Source organism: Hirundo rustica, chromosome 9 (assembly GCF_015227805.2).
Source record: "Hirundo rustica isolate bHirRus1 chromosome 9, bHirRus1.pri.v3, whole genome shotgun sequence".
NCBI classification, from domain to species: domain Eukaryota; kingdom Metazoa; phylum Chordata; class Aves; order Passeriformes; family Hirundinidae; genus Hirundo; species Hirundo rustica.
Window position 1 is genome coordinate 21205184 of NC_053458.1, and position 23458 is coordinate 21228641.

The following is a 23458-nucleotide window of genomic DNA, read 5'->3' on the forward strand; positions in this document are numbered from 1 at the left end:
GGCTGTCTGGTCCGGGCCCCTGAGGGGCCGAGCCCGGCCGCCAGGAGCCGCCCCGCCCGGGATCGGGCTGCGCCCTCCGCCACCGCCCCTGAAGAGGGAGGGGAAGGCAGCGCTGCCAGGCGGGGCTGGCAGCAAGATGGCGCCGGCGGTGCGGGGGCTGAAGGGCTTCGTGTGGCAGAGTGAGTGACTGTGGGCTCCTTCCCCGGCCCCGCGGCGGGAGCGCCCCGGGGCCGTTCGGTGGGCGCGGGCCGGCCGGGAGCCTCCGCCGCTGAGGCGCCGGCTCCGCCTAGCCCCGCGTGTGGGGTCGCGGTGCCCGCCGAGGTGGGGTCCGGGGCCGCTCCCGACGCGGCCGGAGCCGCGCTGCGTGTCGGAGCTGAGGGGGCCGAGCGGGGTTGGGGTCGGGCCCGGGCGGCTCTGTGGGCAGCCGATGTCCGGCGGAGGCTGTGGGTGGCGGCTTCTGCGGCTATTACAGGTGGTGACTCGGCGCGCTGGTGGGAGGTGGCTGCCCCGGCTTGCAGCGTTGCCGCGGGTGTCCGCAGTGACAGCGCTGCACGGAGACGCTTGTGCCTTTTTCCGGGATAAGGGTGAGCTCTGCCGGCTACAGCCCGCCTGACGGGCTCTTGAATAGTTTAAACTTAAGTCATCTCTTCAAACACTTCTGTTACCCCCGAGCTGCTACTTTTGGAGAGTGCTCCGGCCCCAGAAAGGGCTCTCTGCTCTCTCTCACGGAGCAGCACTTCCCACTTTGTGTTTGGCTTCAGGGTTTTCGGTAGAAAAAGCTGAAGGTGTTCCCAGGTAGTCTTACAAATGACCTGCAGATTTTTATCTCCATGTGTTGGAGCAGGTTCTGCCGGTGTTTGTTACAAAAAACGAAGTTGTAACTGCTCCCTTCCTTGCTGGAGTAGACAGACTTACAGTATTTCAGGTAGTGTGAGACCTTTGGGGAAAAGGCATTAGCAGCCGTCTCATCCCGAGCTTAATTGTACTGAGGTTGTGACTCCGTGAGCTGCTCAGCCAGCCTGGCGACTCCAGCTGAAATGGGAAGGTCCTGCTGCCGCCTTGTTTTCATTTTTCTCCTCTGCTTCCACCTGAAAGCTGTTTGTTTGTGTCACTAGAAGTGGAAAGCAGACTGTCCTTCTGGAGTTCAGTCCTCAATTACTGGCACTTGTACCCTGCCTGGATGAGTTAGATACCTTTGTTTAAAACTTAAACTTTAGAAATTCTCACATTTGCTGCTTTGCTTATCCTGCTGTCTTGCTCTGTTATTTGTGCCTATGACTGTACAGCCAGTGTTCTGACCTGAGATATTTTAGGGAAGACTTGGACCTTAAAGGGAATAATTTAATCAACGCATGAGTGTGTCACTAAGGGCCATAAAGACTTTTGAAAATGGTGTTGCCAGTGTGAAGAACAAAGATTAGAATGACAGCAAAACAGTGTGAATAATAAAACATTTATATTGCAAGCTTAGTTCAAAGGAACTTCTGAAATGAATGCTTTGTTAGTCAGCTAGTTCCTCTTGTCTTTCCAAGACTACAACAACGAAATTGATGAACTAAGTTATAGACATTGTCTGGCTCTTTTTAAATGGGTAATTGAAAGCCATAAAGTGCTGCTTCCTAATGTTTCAGCAAACGTGTAACTTGGGGTTTTTATTAAGGCTGATTTGTCTGTCTGAAAATAGTGATGCTGATGCTTTATGTAGCAGCTTGTGTCAGTGTGTATCTTGTTCCTGCTCTGTAAATAGGCATAGAAGTTACACCTGTGGTGTGTGGAAGTGAAGCAGAAGTGCGTGGAAAAGTTAATTCACTCAAGTTTGTTGTCAGTTAAGCTCGCAGTTATGAGGACAGAGAAAGCTACCTGTATTTAGGAGACAGCAGTTCCTGTGGATAAAGTCATGAGATACAGAGAGATGCTGTAGACAGTTAGTCTCTAAATGAAGTCCTTTCCACGAGGTATTCTGTCTTTTATGTTTTTCCCTCAACTTTAAATTGTTTTGTAGATGTGTATAATAAATTCTAGCCTAGCCTAGCCATAGATAGCTATATTAATTTTTGTAAGTGATTCAGCATTTCTGCAATCCTATTTTTTGTATCACTTGCCTAACAGTCCTTTCTTCAGGAAGTGTGTTATAAATGGGTCATTAATTTTGCCAAGGTGTGGTTTGCTTCTTTTTTTTTTTTTTTTTCTACCCACGGTTTAGCAGCCTGCTGTTCTGTCAGGGTTGTGTATAATTCTTTTCCTAGATTGTGAAGTAAAGGCAGAAGGAAAAAAACCTTTGTAAAGTAATTGAATGTATTCAGAGAAGACAAAATCTGAAAAGGCAGTTAGGGTGTATGGTTGGTATAAAGACTGTGACAAGAAAATGAAAGCTTGGACAAAAATGGAGCACTAACCTGGGTTTGGTTTTGGTGTGTGCAGAGCACTTGCAGGAGAAAAAAGATTTTGAGATCCTGTAAACCATTGTAGGCCAATTATTTGGCTGAAGCAGCTGCAGGTTGTTGAGGGCAAAATAAATAACAGTTGGAATAGTGCAGGGGCAAATACACAGTGTCTGGTGCGCTGATAGCTTGGAATAAACTTTCATTTTTTTATGAGACAAAATGGACTTCTATTTATTAATTGCAGAAATGAGGTTCGAGACAACTGAACTATGCATTTGTATGTTCTCGTGTCTTTTGGCAAATATTGTGGAAAGAAAAGATGTTTTAGATTTTGGACAACATTGTTGGGCACTCAGTTTATTAAAAGAAATTTTATGTAATGCTAAAAACTAATTGGCGAGAGTGGTCCCAGAAAATATGAATATTAGTAATTTTTTCATGTGGTTATTACACCTGTGTTCAGTCCTAGAAACAGGCAGGGACACTGTGTTGAAGAATTCTGTGCAGGTATTCATCAGCATGGGTGGGTTTTTTTATTTTTCTTTTAGGGCTTTGAACATATGAGTCTAAATGGATGAACTATTTTTTTTCATTCTTAGTAACAATTTGATTCCTTTAACTGGTAAACTGTTTCTTCTTACAGAGCTGAAATCAGCAGTATTTGATGACTTTAGTAAAGAGGAAGAATGGAAGGTACAATTTTTGTTAAAATTTTTGTTAGAATTCTGTCCTCACTTGAACAAGAATTCTGTATTGCTGAGCAGAGAACAAATACATAAAATGAATGGCTGGCATTTTCACTTAAGATTGTTCTCTGTCCAAGTAATAGATTTTAAGATTTTACCTTTGGTAACTCAGTTCTGTTATAATACATACTGAAAAATCTAGAGGCTAGTACAGGAAGAACAAATGGTTAATAGTCTCTTTTTTTTTTATTAGTTGTGAAGAAAAATTAGAAACTCTTTGTGTATGTCTTCACTTTTCTTTTGAAAGACTTGTACTCTGTTAATTTCAAAAATTACACTGCTCTGCAGTACACGTGGAGCAGGATTCAGCAGTATGATACCTGTTAGGACTGCTTAATCTATAAAACAGTTTTAAAATAAATGCAGATATATTTGAGCAGGCCATGGGCTAAATTAGCAGGAACTCAAAGGATTTGTGTCCAAGGTGAAACTTTCCAAGTACTTTCTAGTATGAGAGGAGGGACCAAAGCACATATTTAAGATTGAGCTCATCTTTGGAAATCCTCTACATTAGGAGCTGCCTTCTGAGATTAATTTCCCTCTGCAATGTTGGTGTATGCAGGTAATGAAAAAAAATAGAGTAATAAAATAGTTTTAGCTGCAAACTTTTGTGGCAAGCTGTTGAGGAAATGACATGGGTTTAATAAAGCTGATTAATTTATCTAAATACTTGTGTGTTTTCTTTAAATATATTTAGATAATGCTTTTGGATGATTACACTACTAAATTACTGTCACTGTGCTGCAAAATGACTGATCTACTGGGAGAGGGTATCACAGGTAAGCATAATTCTCATTAATATGCCAATGGCAATATCCTGGTAGGAAAAAGGGAAGGACTGAAATTGATAGTACCCTTGAAGAAATAGTTTTATTTGGCTGATGAAGACAAGTAGTCATGGGATATTAAAATAGTAGACTTTCAGGCTTCTACAATAATTAGTCAATAGTGGTGTGTTTTTGTTTTTTTTTTTTTTTTTTAATGGAAAAACCAAATGTTGCACTGCCTGAAAGCTCAAATCCCCCTTTAATTTTTTTTTCCTAGAGATTGCTCTGAGGAGTTTTTTCGTTTGTTTGTTTTCTTGGGTTTTTTGGTGTTTTTTTGGCTTGGTTGATGTGGTGGTTTTTGATTTGGGGTTTTTGGTGGGTATTTTTTGAGGAATGGATATCTGTTTGCTGAAGCCTATTTTTGAAATTGAAATAAATTCCCAAAATGTAAATGAACTAGTTTTAATTAGCTTTTAGGTCTAGATTTTCAGAAATGCTTGTGTAAGAGGGCATTGTTTACACTGGTTATTTATTCCACAATACTATTTTTCTTCCAGTTATTCAGCATAACATGATTATTCTGGAAATGCAGTAGTAGAGCTGTATCAATTTTGCTTTTTGATGTGTGTTTTAAATAAGTGCTACTTATCCTTTGTGAGAAACTTCTGGTGACATGTATCCTCTTCATCAAGAAGAAACCTTTTATTCTTAGTGAGCACACTGCTGAAAGGAACCTGTCTTTCCACATCCAGATGTCTGACGTTACTTATCTTCCTCGTTCCTCCCCACAAAAATTTCTGAGCCACGAGAATCTCTCTGCATTCTCAAGCTAGTATATTGTAACACTATACAGTAATGACTGTATTAAACAGAGAAAAACAAGAGATGAGTGAAGCTGATTTGCTGAAAATGTCTTAATTTGTGCCTGCAATTATGTTGAAACAGAGTAATTGCCCAGGAAATAGGCAAACAAAGGACAGAAGAGGCTGTAGTCCAAAATGATGCCCTGCATAGTTTCTTCCTCTCCTTCAGTGTGCTAGAAAAAGAGCTATCCTGCCAAGAGAGTTCCTACTGGGTCCCATAGTTGGGGTATATTTGCATTGCCATTCTGATGTAGAAGTGTATAGAGTACCTAGGAAGAATTTAGTCCTACAAATTTAGTTGTTACTAGACTGAGAGTTGATAAAGCCTTATGGTAACATTCTGGTTATAAAATAACAAAGAAATAAATCCAAGTTCTTGGCAGAAGGTTTGTCCTTACCTCTAATATTGTGGACAACTTGATTGCTGTTATTTATTTTTATCAGCTCTATATTAAAATATATGCAGTGTTTTCCTTAAAGATGCATCCTGTTCCTAATTATAAAAATGTATTATTTCCTACTTTGTAGTGGTGGAGAATGTATATAAAAACCGTGAACCTGTCCCACACATGAAGGCAATATATTTAATAACTCCCACCAAAAAGGTTAGTATGTTAAAGCGTTGCAAGATCTTTCAGACTGACACCCCCCCCCCCCCCCTTATTTTAAAATGTTTATTTACTGTGTACGGCTATGCAGTACTTCTGCATTTTCTGTGATACTCCTCTGTGTGATGCCTAATTTCCCAAGATGAAAAGACAATGTACTGCCACCATGGGGTATATTGCAATGGTGTGCCTTGTGGTCAGTGTAGGCACTGTATCATTGCTTTAACCTCACTGAAAGGAGGTTACACGGAATGTTGTATCTCATAATGTTGCAATACATTGAAAAACAGAATTCAAAGTAATGGCTATGATAAGAGATTGCAGTTGCTTCCTAAAAATTCTTGAGGGACTAAATCTCAGCACTGTTACAGCTGGAAAATTATGCAAATACTACAATGTGTGCGCTTCCTGAAATGAGCTTGGTGCATGACTGGCCATCTGTAGTTGCTTGTTATTCTTCTTCCGGAATTAAAAATCTTAAGCTTCAGTGTTTTCTTATATGTTGAATTGCAGTGTTCCTAACTGGGACTTGGTAATAGGGCAGGAGGAGATGAGGAAGCTTTGTCTGTTATGTGTAGAAAGGCAAAACACTGGCATGATGTTGTTGTGTTGTTTTTTTTTTTTCCCCCCTTATTTTTCATTAGTCTATAGATGGACTGATTGATGACTTCATCACTAAATCATCCAGCAGATACAAAGCAGCATATGTGTATTTCACTGACTGTAAGTAAGCTTTTGGGTTGTACTTTGGTAACTTTATGTGTGTAAATAAGCAAGCTGCTCACTTCTCTTGTGTGTAGTTCAAAATAAAAATGCAAAGTTTGGACCCTGTTTCTTGCTAGAAGGTTTGAGACTCAAGTCATTAACCATGTATCTGGGTTGCCAGGTTGTGGTCACCCTCCTGTGTAGCAATAGTAATTTCTTTCACAGTTGCTAAACAGTCTTGATTGTCCTCCACCTCTGCTTTTAATCTAGGTAATGTAGGTTTATTTTTAAGTATTTCAGTCTACTCCTGTGTTGGAATGTGGAGGAAGACAGTTTAAGTCAAACTATGTATCTCTACATAAACAAAACAGTACTAAAACCATAACTGCATGAGGACTTTCTGCAAGAGCTGTGTTAGTAGTTGTTGCTGCAGGTAGTTCCTTCAGACCTGTGAGCCAGCTTTTTCCCTTCCCTGAAAGAGGGGCCCTACTGAGCCCTTGCACGCACGACCTAAATTGCATAGCGGAGACAATTAGTGGGAACGGGGTTAATGTGACTGCACACGCCCCTGCAGTCAGTCAGTGTGACTAAAATGGCCTGTAAAGAGGGGAAAACAAAAAACCCAAATGTGCTGCTGAAGGCAGAGGCTGAGGCTTGCCTGTCTTTGTAGACTGTGTGTATCTGCTACTGGATGTTCTCAAAGCAGTATTAAATTACTATCCAAATTCTTGGTTTACTTGTTTGATTTCATGCTGAAGCAGCAGTTATTGTTCTGGAAAATTACTGCTATCTTGCTGTATGCTCCTTGGTTGCAAGTGGGCAAGCTTTCAGTTTGAATACTGGCCAAAACTTTTCCTGCTGAGGGGAATAGCTCCTTAGTTAGAGAAATAACTCTGTCATTTCCAAGTCTGTGTAGTATTTGTGTCATGCATGTATTCCTTAAATTCAGTTTCTAGACTGAGATCCAATGTAGCCTGGAACTATGGTGGAGCACCTTAGAGATCTATAATTAAATTCTGCATTTCTGTGTTTTGCTCTCAGATAAGTACACAATTTCTTTTTGTAGCTTGGGAAATGTTTCTTCTCTCCCACATGACAAGAAAGAGCAGAAACATTTTCTTTGATAAAATCAACATCCTTCACAGTTACACACTGCTAACGAGTGTTCAACAACCTTTTGCTTGCAAAAAGCCAGTATAAATTGAGCAGTGGTGCTTTTCAAAAAAGATCTCATAAACAAAATACTGATTATATGATCTATTTCACTTTAGGAAGGGTAGGCAACTTTTTGTATTTTATGTTTAGTCTTAATTTAGAATTGTCTGCTCTGAATGCTGTATGCTTATAAGTGAGCTGACAGCTGGAATAGTACAAATTATTTATACTTAGAGTCTCTTTTTTTCCCCCTAGTTTGTCCTGATAGCCTATTCAATAAAATTAAGGCTTCATGTGCAAAATCAATAAAGAGGTGCAAAGAGATCAACATTTCCTTCTTCCCTTATGAGTCTCAGGTAAGTTTAATGCTTAATCTTAGCAGTAGTCTGGAGGATTATTTTCAAGTGCTGCTGACCTTTTAGAAAGCAATGAAACAGAATTGTAGCTTTTGACTGACAAACTGTGTAAGATATTTCCATTTGAGCACATTTCCGGTGCTTGCTTATGCTTTTCAGATGAAAACAAACGCTCTTGTACTCAAAGGTTTACTCTTTGCACTTGACCTCTTTGCAAGAAGTTGGTGTCAGTTGCAATAAGGAGGTTAAAGAAAGAATCTGTTCCCTAGGAGTAGGCAAGTATTCTGGGTGGTCTTTATTAAGAGTTGATTACTGCTGATACTGAGGTGTTGCTTTGATATGTTGGGTAGGTTGGAGTAAGTAGGACTTGGTGACAGGAAAGGAGAGCAAATGGACTAAGGCAACTGAAGGGGAGTGGAACAAAACCTACTGCAACTTGACAGTCTTTCCATTGAGAGGAGAACACAGAAATCCTGTTTTCTCAAAGATCTATTCTACCAGTGGAAACCAATGAGTGTTTTCCATGTGCAGCCACACAGTGAGTGTTGTGTTGAGAAATAATTTGTTGCTCATGCACTTCATCAGACACAGAGGGCTGAAATGCACGCCAATACTCACTAAGACGGTGAAGCCTCCAAGCTCTGCCCAGTTCTAGGAGTTGGAGAACTAACCAGAACTAACCATGAACGTTTCCCATGTCAAACATTATCAACACATCAAGGGTAACAACTCTTATGTATACCAAGTGGCAGGTGAATATAGGAGGGATTGCTTTCTCACTGTGGTCCAGTTTCCTGATTTGAAGGCACACTCCTTTTTATTATAAAGGGTTCTTTATTATTTTGGAAGAGAATCCATCAGGGGATAATGAGTATGAGTAAATAGTGGCCTGTTTGTTTGGTTTCCAATGCGGTTGATGCTTACAAGTTTTGTTTCAAGCTGTTTTTGGGAGCCTTGCCAAAGCTGCTCTTCTGTACCAAATAAAACCTATGAAAATGTTGTGGTCCTGGTTCTCTGGAGGACTCACCATGAAAGCAGAAATCAGGACTACTTTTCTGAAATTGAAAATAAGCAGCAATTAGGGTGGGCAGCACTCTTCTTGTTTTTACTGTAATTCTATATTCTCAGTATCTGGGGATGTGAGAACCTTTTGAATCCTTAGCAGAGGAGCAGTGTTAACTGGTCTGCCTGCTTTCTGGGATGCTAAGAGTAAACAGTCAGGCTGAGTTCTGGGCAAAGTCCAGGTGATTATTTACTTGAGAGAAGCAAACATCTTTATCTGGATGAATGTTCTTCTTTGACTCTGTAGTTACAGAGTCCATCTGAAGCTAGAGAAAATCTGTTACTGACAATGGGATTGTTTCCATGTTTGCATTCCATTTACAAAACTGCTGAAAAAGCCTTTCATCTCTGTAATACTAAACTGCTTTAATTAAGATTTAATGCATTTAAAGAATTTCTGCTATTGAAGGTAAATTCTTCATATTAAAAGTAGATAGAATATGTAAAATTTTACTTTAAACCAATTTAACCTTAATACCTGCTATGATCATTCTGATGTTGCATTGTATAGCTCTGTGCAAGATACTGACGGGTGTTAAGTTCCCTCCTTCCATCCGTCCTGTAAGCAATTTGAAAAATAGAGTAATTTATGTAGCAGAGTAATAGGGAAAATACCTGAGAACAAGAAGATGAGCTCAGCAGGGGTAGAGGAATGAAGTGTGTGTGTTTATTCGTTTGTTTTTCCTTAAGTGTCCTATGTATGACTTTTTCTTGCAGCAGAGAGTTTTAAATTATTGGCAAACTTTTTACCAGGTGTTTTGGCAATCTGCAAGTTTGGCCTTTTTTTCCTTGCTTGTGCTTTACGTAGGTATTTACTCTCAACATCCCAGATGCATTCTACCGCTGCTACAGTCCCACTCTGGAAAAGACAAGGGATAAAGACGCTGTACTGCAAGTCATGGCTGAACAAATTGTTACATTATGTGCCACACTAGATGAGAATCCAGGAGTACGGTATAAAAGGTGGGGCAAAATTAGTGTTTTATAGCAATTACTTTAATTTCTAGGGCTTACCACATTATTTGGTCATAGCTCCAGTGTGCAGCATAATTTGATTTTTTTTTTCTCGTGGTTGTGGATTAATTGTTTTTAATCCACAAGTCTGAAATATGGAATGATAGGAATTTGTAAAGTGTAGGTAGAGCAGTGTTTTTCTGTGTACATTCGTGTGACAGTACTTGCTATACCCTGTCTTGTTCTGAATGGTTTGTTTCATGTCTGGTCAGCAGGGTGATGCTGATATGCTGCATTCTCGTTTGCCACATGCATAATCCTGTAACAGTACTGCTGCTGTTTAGTTGTTTGCAGCTCTACTTGGCACCAAGGAATTCAGAAATTGCTGGGGCACACGGGATCAGGATTTCTTGTAGTAGAGATATTGAGAAGAATGCCTCTTTTGAGCTTTGAAAGGGATTTACTATCTTTGAAGTCAAAGTAGGCTTCTGAAATTGTATTCAAGGACTGCATTCTGTGGTATAATGTGGTGTCTTATTCTCTGCTAAGGTAACAAATAATTGCTTGATTGGGGTTTTTTTCTGTTATTTTCCTTTTTTTTCTTTCTTGTTTCCCACCTCTGAGTGAAACTTTAGGTGCTGGGCGATGTGCCAGCTAATGCCAATCTTTTGGCTGAAGCTGTTTCTGTGTGAAACACCTGAAGCATTCAGAGAGTGAAATCATAATGTAAAAGCGAAAATTTATTGGAAATACTTAGAATGGAGTTCAGAAGATCTTGAAAGCAGAGGATGAATCTCAAGAGTTTTCTGTTTTAAAGATAGCATTTTAGTGTTCTGATGAAGAAATTTAAGTTATTTTTGCATGCTTGCTTTTTTCCAGTGGACCATCTGATAGAGCAAGCAAACTTGCACAGCTTGTTGAAAAAACTCTTGAAAACTACTACAAAACAGATGAGAAGAGCCAAATAAAGGTAGAAAGTGAACTAAATATATATATTTTTTTCTTTCTTTCTTTTCTTTTTTTTTTTTTTTTGTAAGTCTGAGGGGAAAAATCTTTGGAATATTGTTCAACTATTAAGTTCTACAAATATAGATCTTATTTAATAACTAAGTGGCAACTAGTTGCCTTTATTGTTTTTGTGTATGAAAGCATTGTAGAGGTAATGACTCCTGGAGTAAAGCTGTATTTGTATGATCAAACTGCTTTTATTTGAAAAATTAGCCCTATGGTAACATAGGGGGATGCTACAAGCAGTGGATATATGTTGTTTTAATATCATTTTCCATAAGGCCATGTGCAGAAGGGGTTTCCTGTGGAATTGAAATGGTTCCCCTGAAGGGATTTATTGTCCACAAAATACAGCTCTTCACATAAATAATGGCTTTGATCTGTCACTACAAAAAAGGCCTGATTAGGGCAACTGCTTAAACACAAAACCATGGGATAAACCATTCTGACTCTGACTTTGCGCTTTGCTACAGAAATAAATGTACCTGCTGCCACTACCACTTCACTGAATCCCAAAATGAAACTTTCAGTTGAATGTTTGGAGGTCTTTTTTTTCTATTCCAGCACCATCTGTTCTGCAATACAAACAGTGAAGTTATCTATTAAATCTCTGGGCAGCAGAGATTTTGGGTTTTGTTTGTTTTACATTTTTTGTTCACTAGATGAATAAGATTCAGACTTCTGAGTGTATTGCAGTGGGCTAAGAGCATTACCTTAAAATTAGTATTTAAAACCATTGTATACAATTAAAATGTTCAAACACTTGAACCACACTTGAACCATAGTGCAGTGTTTTTCAGTTATTTTTCTAAAAATATCTGCAGTGCTGTGACTTAATGCAAATAGCTTTAACATGCATTAACTTTGTACTGTATGTCTTAAATTTGTGTTTGTTTGACGGCTTTCTAGGCTAAAACCCATTCCCAACTAATAATAATTGATCGTGGCTTTGACCCAGTATCAACTGTGCTCCACGAGCTCACCTTCCAGGCAATGGCATATGATCTGCTACCCATTGAAAATGATACTTACAAGCAAGTACTTAAAAAAAAAAAAAAAAATATATATATATATAAGCTAAATAGTTTATTATTGATTATAAAATCCCTGAAATTGTTTAGCTCAATTTCACCATGGCAATATTAGGTGCTCATATTGCATAACAGTTGCTTCATTTATTGTTAGTCTTTCCTGTTGGATTTGTAACTTCATCTTTTTCTTGACTTCCCCCCTTAGTTGAGATTCGGTAGGATCTAACTGGCATTTTTGCTAAGTTTTGAGTCCAACAAATTGCATTTTTTAAGAACTAAGAACCTTGTACTACTCTTGAAGTTAAGCCTTGGGAGTGCACACTGAGATTCTCTAGATTTTCCTTCATATTCTCAACTTTTTTGGCATAACAAGACAAGCAATACCACTAACTGAATACTGAGAAAAAGCTAGGTTATTTCTCAGGAATTCTCACTTTTATAACTCCAGTCATTTAATTTGTGTAGTTACTAAAATTTACGTGTTTTATTGTAAATACACATTTAAATCAGTCATGTGCAGTTTATAAGCACTGTTTGGAGTAGTGTAATGTTAATTTGCCTGTGTGCTTTACTCTCTGACTGTTATGACAGCAAGGATTTTGGTAGGACTTTGCTTTCTGATGACCCCCTACAGCAAAAGAGACCTGATGGCCTCATTGTTTAGCCAAGCAAAGAGGAATGGGTATCTTCAGTCAGAAGCACCGAGTGAAGGTTTTATTAAAAAGCGTAGAGTTCTATGAATCTGGGTTTGATTGCTGGGTGTGAGGATATAGCAGAGTATGTTTTCTAGGTAGTCACGATCTGACTTTGATCACTAATCTTGTCATTTTTTCATTCTTTTGCTTTCTGGCAATCTACACTGTGTGAGTTTCTGTAAATGTGAAAATATTATGTGGCATGATTGCTGTCTTATTTTAGGTTTATTGCTGTTTATAGCTACGCTGTAATGCTGTGCAGCAGTTTCTTTTATATGTGAAGTACTTTGTCCTGCTTAGCATTTTGTTGGTGAATGTGACTTAATTTTCCTTTAGTTGTAAAATCTTACAGTACACAGAGAAAACTGCACTTGGTAATTGCAGTGTGCATCTGAAACCAAAGGGAAATTGACACTGAAAACTGAAGAGAAATGGAAGTGCATGTAAATGTGTTTTTAAAACTCTAGTTACTGTTGTTTAAAAGAATATCCAGAAGCTATTGCCCCAAAGAATCTAAAATTCATCTGCTGCTTCTGTGATAAAATGTGTAATATGTAAAATCCTTCTGTAAATTATGTTTGGTCAGGCAGTAGTTTGGCTTATAAATTAAAACCTTTGTCTATTACTGCTGTTATAATTTATGCTGATTAAACTGTTGCAAATAGTACTGTAGTAAGTGATGAGAATTGGGGGAAACCCAAACCCCAAATAATTGTCTGAATTTTTTTCTTGGAAGATACAAAACAGAAGGCTCTGGTGGGAAGGAAAAGGAGGCAATTTTGGAGGAAGATGATGACCTGTGGGTGAAGATGCGGCACAAGCATATTGCGGATGTGCTAGAGTATGTGAACAAATAACAAAGCCAGCTGGTTGGTTTCTTTGGGAGGGAGGGTGTTTGAGCTGTTCAGTGAGAATGCAGGCAGTAATGGATGTGATTTGCAATACAGATGGGATTCAGTTAAGTAATCAATGCCAGGAAGAAATTGTGCTTCAAAAATAAAGTATGTACCTGGGTATGCAGTTATACTAATGCTACTTGCAGTTCTTGAGAGTAAATTGAAATCAAGTAATTTCCGGGCAAGTATTTTCAAATATTTTAAATCTGAAGGGATTATTTTGCATGCAGTACTACCAAGCTGCTGCATCAAATGACATCATGAAAATATTGCAAATAGAATGTTTAATATTTTCTTTGTAATAAATCACTCTTTTCTCTGAAGATAGACCTGTATTTCAGGCTTTTACTTTCGTCAGGAGTTCTTGTTGCACAGTTCTTTTAAGATTTTAAGAAAAGATTTAAGAACTCATGTGCTGTTGCCTTTCATTATTTTCCTCTTTTCTTCAGGGAAATACCAAAACTTTTGAAAGATGCTTCATCAAAAACAAAAGCAGCGGAAGGAAAAGTAAGTTATTTACATTGAGCTATTGTTTCTCCTGGTTATTTAGTTATTTTCAGGTGATCAGATCCATGTAATTCATGGATCTACATCAAAAATTAAGGCTTTTCTCAACTAGACTTTTCAGGGGTTATGGGGGAAGCAAGGCTACAGCAGGAAGGGAAATAAGCATGTCCTTTATTGGGGGAGCAGATTTTCAGCTTGTGTCATTTCTTTCCAGTTATCCATATCTGCTCTGTCCCAGCTGATGAAGAAGATGCCACTCTATCGTAAAGAGATTAGTAAGGTGAGGGGTCTTTTGTAATCACAACTTCACAGTAAATAGTTCTGTGCACTTTGTTTTCTTGAAGTCTAGTTTTAGTCTGTAGTTTTCCTATTGTGTGTATATATATATATATCTGTATATATAGGGATATAGCTGTTCTCCAAATTAATGTTTTTACCTCCTGTAAAATTGAGAAAACTTGTTTCCATGTGTTTCATTTTACTGTGTAAAAGAATGAAAAAAATTGTTGCTTTAAGGATTGAAAATAAAAGTTTGATGTTTAACAAGGTATTATGGGGGTCAGTCTTTAAGTGAAGGGTTGATGGTACTGAAGGATTGACTCTTGTAACCAGTAAAAATGATGGATGTGCTAGAAAAAATTCAAGCTACAGCACCTTGTGATTTTTTTTCTTTTTGTTCTTTCTGTCTTATAGCAAGTTGTTCATCTTAACATAGCAGAAGACTGCATGAGCAAGTTCAAATCTAACATAGAAAGGCTCTGTAGAACTGAACAGGTATGTTTAAAAAAGCCACAAACCAAACAGCAACTTTGCAAGTACTGCAAGTACCGCTCTTTTGTTTGCAGGAATAGAGGCTTCTTTTAACTGACTAAACTACTATGTCTCTTGCCTTTATTTTGTGATTAGTTTTTGAGGCGGTAGTATTAAAACTAAGGGTAATATACAAGCCTCTTAATCTCCCAACAGAGGACACCAAAGAAGTGTTCCTAAGAGTTTTGGGGTTTCTTTTTGTCTTGCAATCTGGCTAATTTGTATAAGGATCACCTTTGTTTCCATGGCTCAAAACTGTTATGAAGTTGCTTTAATATGTTGTGCAGAGGGAAGCCCTTTTGAAATGTCTGGGAAAAGCACCTTTTAGGGTGAGGCATTACATTGTGACTATAATTTACATCTCTAAGAATGCTAGATATCACAGTTTTAAATGTTTAAGAGGATGTTGTTATAATGCTGTAACTATTGAAATAAATATCACATTTGTCATACTGAGTTTAAATTGATGCAGCTTGATTGTTTCCTGAAACTTGTGGTTTCATAAAAATACCTTTCAAAATGCACAGAACAAGGCTGATTTAAATTATTTTAATGATTTTAACCATGATGTCTGTTTTTATTTTTGTTTAATTTAGGACTTGGCTCTTGGAACTGATGCAGAAGGTCAAAAAGTAAAAGACCCTATGAGGGTCCTCCTTCCAGTTCTGCTCAACAAAAGTCATGACAGCTATGACAAAATCAGAGCTATTCTCCTGTATATCTTTAGCACAAATGGTATGACAAGTTGCCCCTTTTTTTTTTCTGTCAGTGCTATGACCTTGAACTCAAGTTTTAGGATAGTACAGTAGTTTTAGTTAACCTAAGTCTCTGCATTGGAGTTGATAGCTGGATTTGAAAGAAATCCTGTCCAACCTCTGTATCTTCTCTCAGTTTAGTAGCAAAGATACTGTTGGTAAGGATTTAAGAGATGTAATTGAAGTATAGATTCATACAGTGTTTTAACATCATTCTTATTCTTGCATGTGTGCAATAGTTTGTTCTTATTTTCACATTATATTGAAGCTGTTAAAGGAAGAGCTTCATGTCTGTTGCATCCTGAAAATTAAGTCAGTGGGGAAAAATTTGTTGTAGAGAAGGAGCAAATTGGCAGAATGTTGGTCTGAGGAATCTGTAGCAACATTGAGTTTTGGTCTCAAGAAAGGACCATTAAACAAAATTTTATCTAAAATATGTTAAACTGGTCACACAGAACAAACAAAAAAGTTCTGCACTAAATAATAGCCCAAAATGTGTGACACAAAACTGGTCTTACTCACGATCACTTGATAATTGTTGTCTGTTTTCCATATATTGAAGGAACTACCCAGGAGAACTTGGACAAGCTGATCCAGAATGTACAAATAGAAAGTGATAGTGATATGATAAGAAACTGGAAATACCTTGATGTTCCTGTTATCTCTTCAGTAAGAATGTATTTATTTATTTTGTAATTTCGTACCATCCGAGGACCTACAGCTCTTTCAGCATCTCTTAGTGATATTATCAAGGTCTGGGTTTGGGAGGAGATAATTACTAGGAATTTTTTTTTTTTTTTTTTTTTTTTTGGTAATGTGTTTAAGTGGTAGATCCTTTGAAAATGATTCATGTTAGTTGTTTAAAGTAAGATACCCATAATGTACCCTCTGCAGTTATCAGGTGGTGACTTGAGCTAGTTGATTTTGGAAACTGCCTGCTTACTCCATTCCTTATCTCTGAAGTTAGTATTTCTAGTGTATCCTGAATTCTAGAGGCATTAATTATTGTTCTTTATCATTATTATTTCTTTAAAATCTCATACTTACCCCCCTCCTTCTGCTACTGACTGCTAATAAGTTTCAAAAATCCAAACACGAAATGGTGCAACCTTATTTTGAAAATCTTTTCAGTTTGTTGCTCAGCAGCATAAATACGCACGCAGGGACCGTTCCAAAGAAGAAACCTTTCAGCTTTCTAGGTGGACTCCTGTTATCAAAGATGTTATGGAGGTAAATTTCACTGACTAATTAATTCAAGGGTGCAGTGCAGAAATTTACTCGAGTGAGCTGCTATATCCAATCTTTTGAATTCCGTAGTATTTTGAGTTAATTTTGTTATATACATCTGGTGGGCAAAGTGATCACTTCTAGTCTGTCTCTAATATAGAGCATTAGACCCTGTTAGCAATACTAACCTTATTAGAGGTCGTTTTAAAGGTGAAGCAAATGAAAGTGAAAGCAAAAAATCTTTTAGAACAGCTTATCCTGGGATTGGCAGTATTTGGTATAATTTAAAGACATGTATCTTCTTGGTTTTAACTCCAATAGGTCTTGAAACTGCAATTCCAATCTCAACTGTAGTGTGGTAGAGCCTGGAAGGTGTTACTTGCCAGAAGTGTGGTTTCATTGTTCTTAAACCTCTTCCTAAGCATCAGTCAGTGACTGATGTCACACTGGATAGTGAGTTTACTGGAGTGTTAGTCTGATCTAGTGCTGCCATTCATAGATTCTTGGTGGCTTTCACATGTTCATTTCTGTATTCAGGGGACTCTGACTTCTCTCATACATTGCCATATAGAAATTAAATACATTAGGGTTATTACAGATGAAAAGCTGCTAGTGAAATCTGAACAGTTAAATCAATAATATGTGTATGAAAAAAAAATGTGTACTCACAATTCCTTGTGATATACAAAACACTTACTATATTTTAGCATTATGTGATACAGCATTTTGTTACATAGGAGCATTACTCATGAAATGTTACTTGAAATTATTTGTTGGGCTGCATGTGTTGGCATGAAATTCCAGTTAGACATTCTTTGTGAAAGCTGGAACTTGGTGGGGTTAAGATCTGTATGGCTTTTTAAAGTGTGTCTTTATTTTGCACTGCAGGATGCTATAGAAAACAAATTAGATTCAAAAGACTGGCCTTATTGTTCCCGGTGTCCTCCCACCTGGAATGGTTCAGGAGCAATAAGGTAAATGGTTCTGTTTCCTGAAACATAACTTACCCAGATCTCAGTATTTTTGTCATTCACATTCTAAAGCCTTAGAGAAGTGTGCTTACTGAACAGTGAAATAACACATGTAAGGTAATGTTAATGTGCCAAGCCTATATTTTTATTTCATCTAAAATATACTGAACTTGGTTGTTATTTTAATAATTCTTAGTATATGTATAGATTTTTTGTTTGTGGTATCTCGGTTTTGCTTCAAGGTTAGAAATAACATTTCATATTCCCAGAATGAGAAGTTTAAACCTTCAGCTTATTAGAGTGAAGTAGTTTCAGGAATGAATGTTCAAGACTTCAGTGACTTAGGTAAAAGGAGTGTTTTACTTCTGTAAGTTCTCTCTGCTGTGTTAGTGATGGTGACATTATTTGGGTTAATGACCTCAGGAACTTAAATTCATCTTCTGTAGGCTCTCTCATTAGGAAATATGGGCCTGTTAGGCATTTGACCCCTGTTGCCAGGGAGTGGTTTAGACAAGTCCAGGACAGTTGGAGATCTTGAAATGAATTTTCTGCTAATGAACGTGAAAAGTGTACTTGCATATTTAATGGTTGTCACTGAGAGGTGTTTTTTGGAGATTTTTGTTTTAGCTCATCTGTACTGTTCCTACTTTCTAATTTCACTAGCTCTTGAACCTCATGACCAATACCTGCCAATTTGAGAGCTTTATCACTTTTTATAGTGTTATTTAAATGGTGAGACAAATTAATAAAGACTCCCAAAAGTGTTTCTATCACAGGAATGCTCACTAAGAGTGTTCCCATCTCAGGAATGCTCACTGCACTAATCAGACGCTGGAATTCAAGGAGGGAAACATTAAGCATATCCTAAGTATGGAAGACACACTTGAACTGGAATTTGTACTACATTAAAAAAAAAACCAAAAAAACCCCAAAAAACCAATAACAACAAAAAAAGAACAGATACACAGCCTTAGGAAAATAGGTTTTTTACCTCTACTTCTAATTAAACTGTTGGTGGTGTATCCTGTTCCTGGATATGTGCTAGGATGATCAGTGTAATGGAATACTAGAGCAAGTCCCTGTACAGGAACTTGATCACTGTCTTACACAGAAATGTGGGAATCTTGAGGGCACTCTAGCAGAGAGGTCAGGACTGCAGATGACTTAACCTGAGTCTGCAATTACTACATGTGTATTAGACATCTAAGCACTTCAGGCTGCTTTTGTTTTTCCTGGGTATCTGAGTCTGATTTGATAATGGACAAATATTTTCTTAAGTGATTCTGTTCATGTTAGGAGATTGAAAAACCTAAGACTCCAGCTTTTTCAAATGAACCTCTCATGAAAAATGCCACTTGAATTGGGAGCATGCAGAGTTAAGCTGCTTGACAGGAGTCCTTGGCATGTTAGCTGTGTGTGCCAACAGGGTTTTATTTTGTATTTATTTTCCCCGGTGATACCTAAACAGTTTGTGTGATAATTTAAAAAATTTAATTTAAAAAAGTTATCAATTTATCTACTTTTGCTGAAATTATAATCAAGCCATGAACTGCATGGCAGAAATTACTACTGCTTGTTGACTGTATAATTTTAACCAAAAATTAATCAGGTGAGCTGTACAAATGCCATCTTACGAAATTTTTTGCAGTGCGCGCCAGAAGCCTAGAGCGAGTTACAGGGAGGAGCGAAGGAGCGGAGCAAGGCTGATTATATTTGTGATTGGAGGAGTCACGTACTCGGAGATGCGCAGCGCTTACGAGGTTTCTGAGGCCTACAAGTCCTGTGAAGTTGTTATTGGTAAGCTTGCCATGGGAGAGGGTGGGGTGTGTGCTGTACTCCATGTGGCTCTGGAAAATGTAAGTTGTTGGCTCACCACACTGATACTATAGTCAGTGTATTTCTTAGAACTATGCACTTAAAAGCATCTTTTCAGGTTATCTCAACTGATGTTTGGAGGGATTTTTTTGCCACAAGATGTTAAGGACAAAACAGTTATGCTCTACAAAAGAATTATATCAGAGATATGTCAGTGTATAGCAAACAGGATTTCAAAATACATCTATTTCTTTGCATTAAAATTTCCTCACAGTCTTTTGCATCTGCCTGTGCTTTACCTTCAGTGGCACTTGCTACTCTCATTGCTCTTGGAAGTAGGAGAGCTGACAGACTAGTGCAAGGTTGCTCCCTTTGGAAGGAAGATAAGTATTAACCCCAACAATCCTAATCAAAATTCCACGGAAAAAAACCTAAACAAATAAACCCCAAACCACTTTTTCAGTGTAGCCCAGTTGACTTTTCAGCCTTTTCTAGTTGTGGCTACTTGAGAGGCTTTGCATAAACCACGCAATGTTTAACTGCTTGGGTCCTGAAAACTCCCCTGCTTAGGATTTGGCAATTAGCTGCTGGTGTAGTAATCTCTCAGCACTTTAGAGGTAGTAAATAATTGTTCAGTCAGCTGCTGTGCTTCAAATGAATTTTAAATAGCATTACAGGAGATAATTGGGTGTTAAAACATGTACATAGATATAATGTATAGTAACAGAGCTCCTTGATACAGAACCTTAACACAGACCTGTGTCCATCTGCAGAGCCAGCTGATGGCTGGGTGCAGGGTCATCTGAGGCATTCTAAATTGCTTGAGAGGTCTGCATCTGGCATTTAAATTAAGTCTTGAGATTCAGATTGACTCTATCAAAAACTATCTACCATGATTTTAAATAAATACACTTCCCTGAAATAATGCCAGCCTTGATTCTGAGATGTAGAGTCTGTTACCTCAAAATATTCAGGAGTATTGTAGGTGTGTTTGTGTGTTGTTTGTTTTGGTTTGGTTTATTTTTTATTTGCTGGTTTCATTGGTAGTGGTTGAGGTAGGTTTAATGCTGGTTCTAGTTCGGAGTAGTAATGGAAAGACCAGGACAACAGGAACGTAGATCGTTTCTCCATCTGTGACTTGTTTACCATGTTTAGTGCAGGTGACTCTTCCACTGGGGTATCTGGCACTCACCACAGCACCATCTTCCCTTTTGTTTAGAGATGATTCTTGTAGTTTTGTTTATAATCCAGATTTCTGAGGGATGATTACAGTTGCCGAATTCCCACATGGATTACTGAAAGATGAAAATTTGGCTGTGTTCCTGATTCAGAACTCAGGAATGTTAGCCCATTCAGAGTGACACTACTTGTTTTCAGAACTGCAGGGTGACCATACATGGCAAAAGTTATAATCACTCTTTGTGAGAATGAGAGGTAGTTGTGCATTGAAGAATAATAAGGATTTTCTTTGCTGCTCAAGACTTGAATTTTGTTTTTTCAAGGAAATGTTAGTCAGTAAAAGCCAATTTTCTGTAACTGGTATTTCTGTGGAACACCACTGTTTGTGATAATCCTGAATCCAGATAGTTTCTTGATTCTAGGGTAAAGCCTCTCATTAGAACTCACCCTCTGACAGAATGGCAGGTTTCTTGTAGGCTGAGACAATTGCCCAGGTTCAGCCCTGTCTTTCAAACAGGGCAGAGCAGGACTTGAAACTCATATGTTCAGAGTATGAATCCTGATCTGGATATCTGAGTGTGGGAAGAGGGACATTGCCTACCTGATGGTGACACTTACATGATGGTGCTTTACATGAAAACACTTTGAAATGTTGCACTTGTCAGTTTTCTAGGTGTAGTAAGAAACACTGGCATGTAACTGATGTTTTAAAGAGGGAATGTCTGAAACTCAGAATTTGACTGATACAGTTCATACTTAATGTTCTTTTGTCAGGTTCTACTCATATTTTGACACCTAGAAGACTACTGGAGGAAGTGAAGAGCCTTAGTAAACCCAAGGATATGGTCTGCATTAAGGATGAATAGATGTGGTGATGTTTATGATGTATTAAAACCACAAGCAATATGTACATATTCTAATGGAACTGACTTTTCCAAATGCTGCACTTCAGTACTGCATGGTTCCTACTGGGAGGTCATATTTTAATTTAAATTTGCTGCTTTTGGGGAAGTAGAAGGCAGAGAGATGAAAAGATAAACACATGTGTTTCTTAGGTTCTGTTTAGTATTACATAGATTCTATTTATTATTGCAAGTACTTTTTCAAAAGGGCATGTTTGTTCCTAACTAATTATGCTGGAAGTTATTGTAAGTGTATATAAACTGGAATTGTCTTTGAGAACTGTGAAAGCTTTCTATAATAGAATTTATTTCTAAAAATGACTGAATTTAAAAGGGCCTAGGCTCTTGGGTAGGGACTTCAAGAGAAAACTTGTAAATATGGGTTTATGGTAAAAATGTTTCATACAAGTTCAGAGTCTTAAAGTGCAATGTTTTCTGTAAAAATAACTTGCTGAAAATTCTTTAAATATGTGTAATTGTGAAAAATCTAAAGGCTTTTTAGATGGTGCTGGGTAAGGTAGATAATTATCACAGAATTATTGAGCAGTTCCAATCACAGTAAATAACTTTGGGGAGATGCTGTCAGCTGTGCACTGAAGTACACTTTATATTTAAGTATATACAGAGATTATTACTGAAGCTTTTTTAATTAAATGAACTGAAGTTAATTTCTAACAAATTCCTTATGATTGTCTACATAGTCTATCTATTTCAGAAGTTGAATTGCCTGTGATACAGAAATTTCAAAACTAAGCATGTCTCTTTGAGGAAGTGGAAGCAAGGGGAAAGGAGAGGACAAAAAGGGAAGCAGCTCAGTCTTTCAAAGGGCTTGGTAATTTGAAAAAAAAAAAAAGCATGAAGCAAACAAAATGACAAAACCCAATGTACTCAAGAGAATTTATTTTTTAAAAATTTTGTTGCATACTAAGAAAGAAATACTTAAGTTTGCATTGAAGGGAATAAAAAATCAAATTGTATGAATTCTGTAGTACTGGTCATGTTTTGTTTTCTCTTTAAAAATCACTTAATTAAAATTACTGAACTTTTAATGGGATATTGTATTTATGTGCCTTGAAGTGTTCATTGTATGTAGAATCCAAGAGAAATGTTATAATGAAAAAGGACAGATTACTCATGGCCTTTTGTTTACATTTTTTCCAATGATGAGTATTTATTTTTTGTTTTGTGATCTTGCACTTTTCCCCTTTATCTTTGCTCTGAGGTTAACCAATACTTTCAGAGAACATTCTTGTTACATGAGTTCATTCAGGGTTAATTAGAAGGTGGAAAAAGGTCAAGTTCTCCCCCTACATCAGAGAGGAATGAAAGGGGAGAACATGACATGATTTTAAAATGTTGCAGGACATGGGGTGTGATGAGAATAAGTGGCTGTAGCTTTCAAATGCACCCAAATGAGTTTGAAATTGAATCTACACTGACTTTTTTTTCAATAAATCTAGAGAAGCAGCACTCTTAAATCAACTGGTTCATCAAATACCATGTACAATGCAGCAGAAATATCTGTGTTATTTTTGTGAATTCTAGTTTATAGCTCTATCACAGTAAAAGTCCAGAGTAAAAGTACTTACCTAAGAAATGCTGTGTTCAATGTTTTCTTACTAAAGATGCACACTTTGAAATTGGCACTGAAAAATTACACTAAAATGATCTATATTTCTTACACCTTTAACAAGAAGAGCCCAAGTTTGTTGTAACAGCTATATGTAGATGCATTTTTTTCCCCTATTCCTAAAGCTGGAAAGTAGTTAAGTACAGAAGAAAATAGCTGATATCAGTGTTACACTTAAGGACTGAAATAATTGATTTCAGTAGTGTATAAAATCCAGTGTGTTGATATTTTTTAAATTGCACAGAGTTGAAGAAATACCAGCTCACAATTTTGGATTATTTCTGTATATTTAGGAGTTAAGTCTTTTTCCACATCTCTGTGTCAGGCCTAAGTGCTATCAACAGCTGATAACTCAAAAGTCTTAGGGTGGGGTGGTTGGTGTTTTTTTTTATTTTTTTTTGTTTTTTTTTTATTTTTTTTTTTTTTTTTTTT

At 37.6% G+C, this 23458-nt stretch overlaps 1 protein-coding gene across 3 annotated transcripts; it reads left to right on the forward strand.

Annotated features, from left to right (window-relative positions):
- Positions 1-83: 83 nt before the first annotated feature.
- Positions 84-22377, forward strand: STXBP3 (syntaxin binding protein 3). Of its 3 annotated transcripts, none has more exons than XM_040073339.1 (19): positions 84-179; positions 3028-3077; positions 3828-3909; positions 5289-5365; positions 6013-6091; positions 7484-7584; positions 9455-9609; positions 10480-10570; positions 11518-11642; positions 13071-13175; positions 13680-13737; positions 13952-14017; positions 14431-14511; positions 15144-15282; positions 15865-15971; positions 16434-16532; positions 17418-17503; positions 19149-19297; positions 21269-22377. In XM_040073339.1, the coding sequence occupies exons 1-19, from the start codon at positions 137-139 to the stop codon at positions 21358-21360; spliced, it is 1785 nt and encodes a 594-aa protein (XP_039929273.1). In that variant the 5' UTR covers positions 84-136; the 3' UTR covers positions 21361-22377. The 3 variants fall into 3 exon arrangements, with proteins under 3 accessions (XP_039929273.1, XP_058277781.1, XP_039929271.2); XM_058421798.1 differs by lacking the exon at positions 84-179 and adding an exon at positions 303-321; XM_040073337.2 differs by lacking the exon at positions 84-179 and adding an exon at positions 442-584.
- Positions 22378-23458: the final 1081 nt, after the last annotated feature.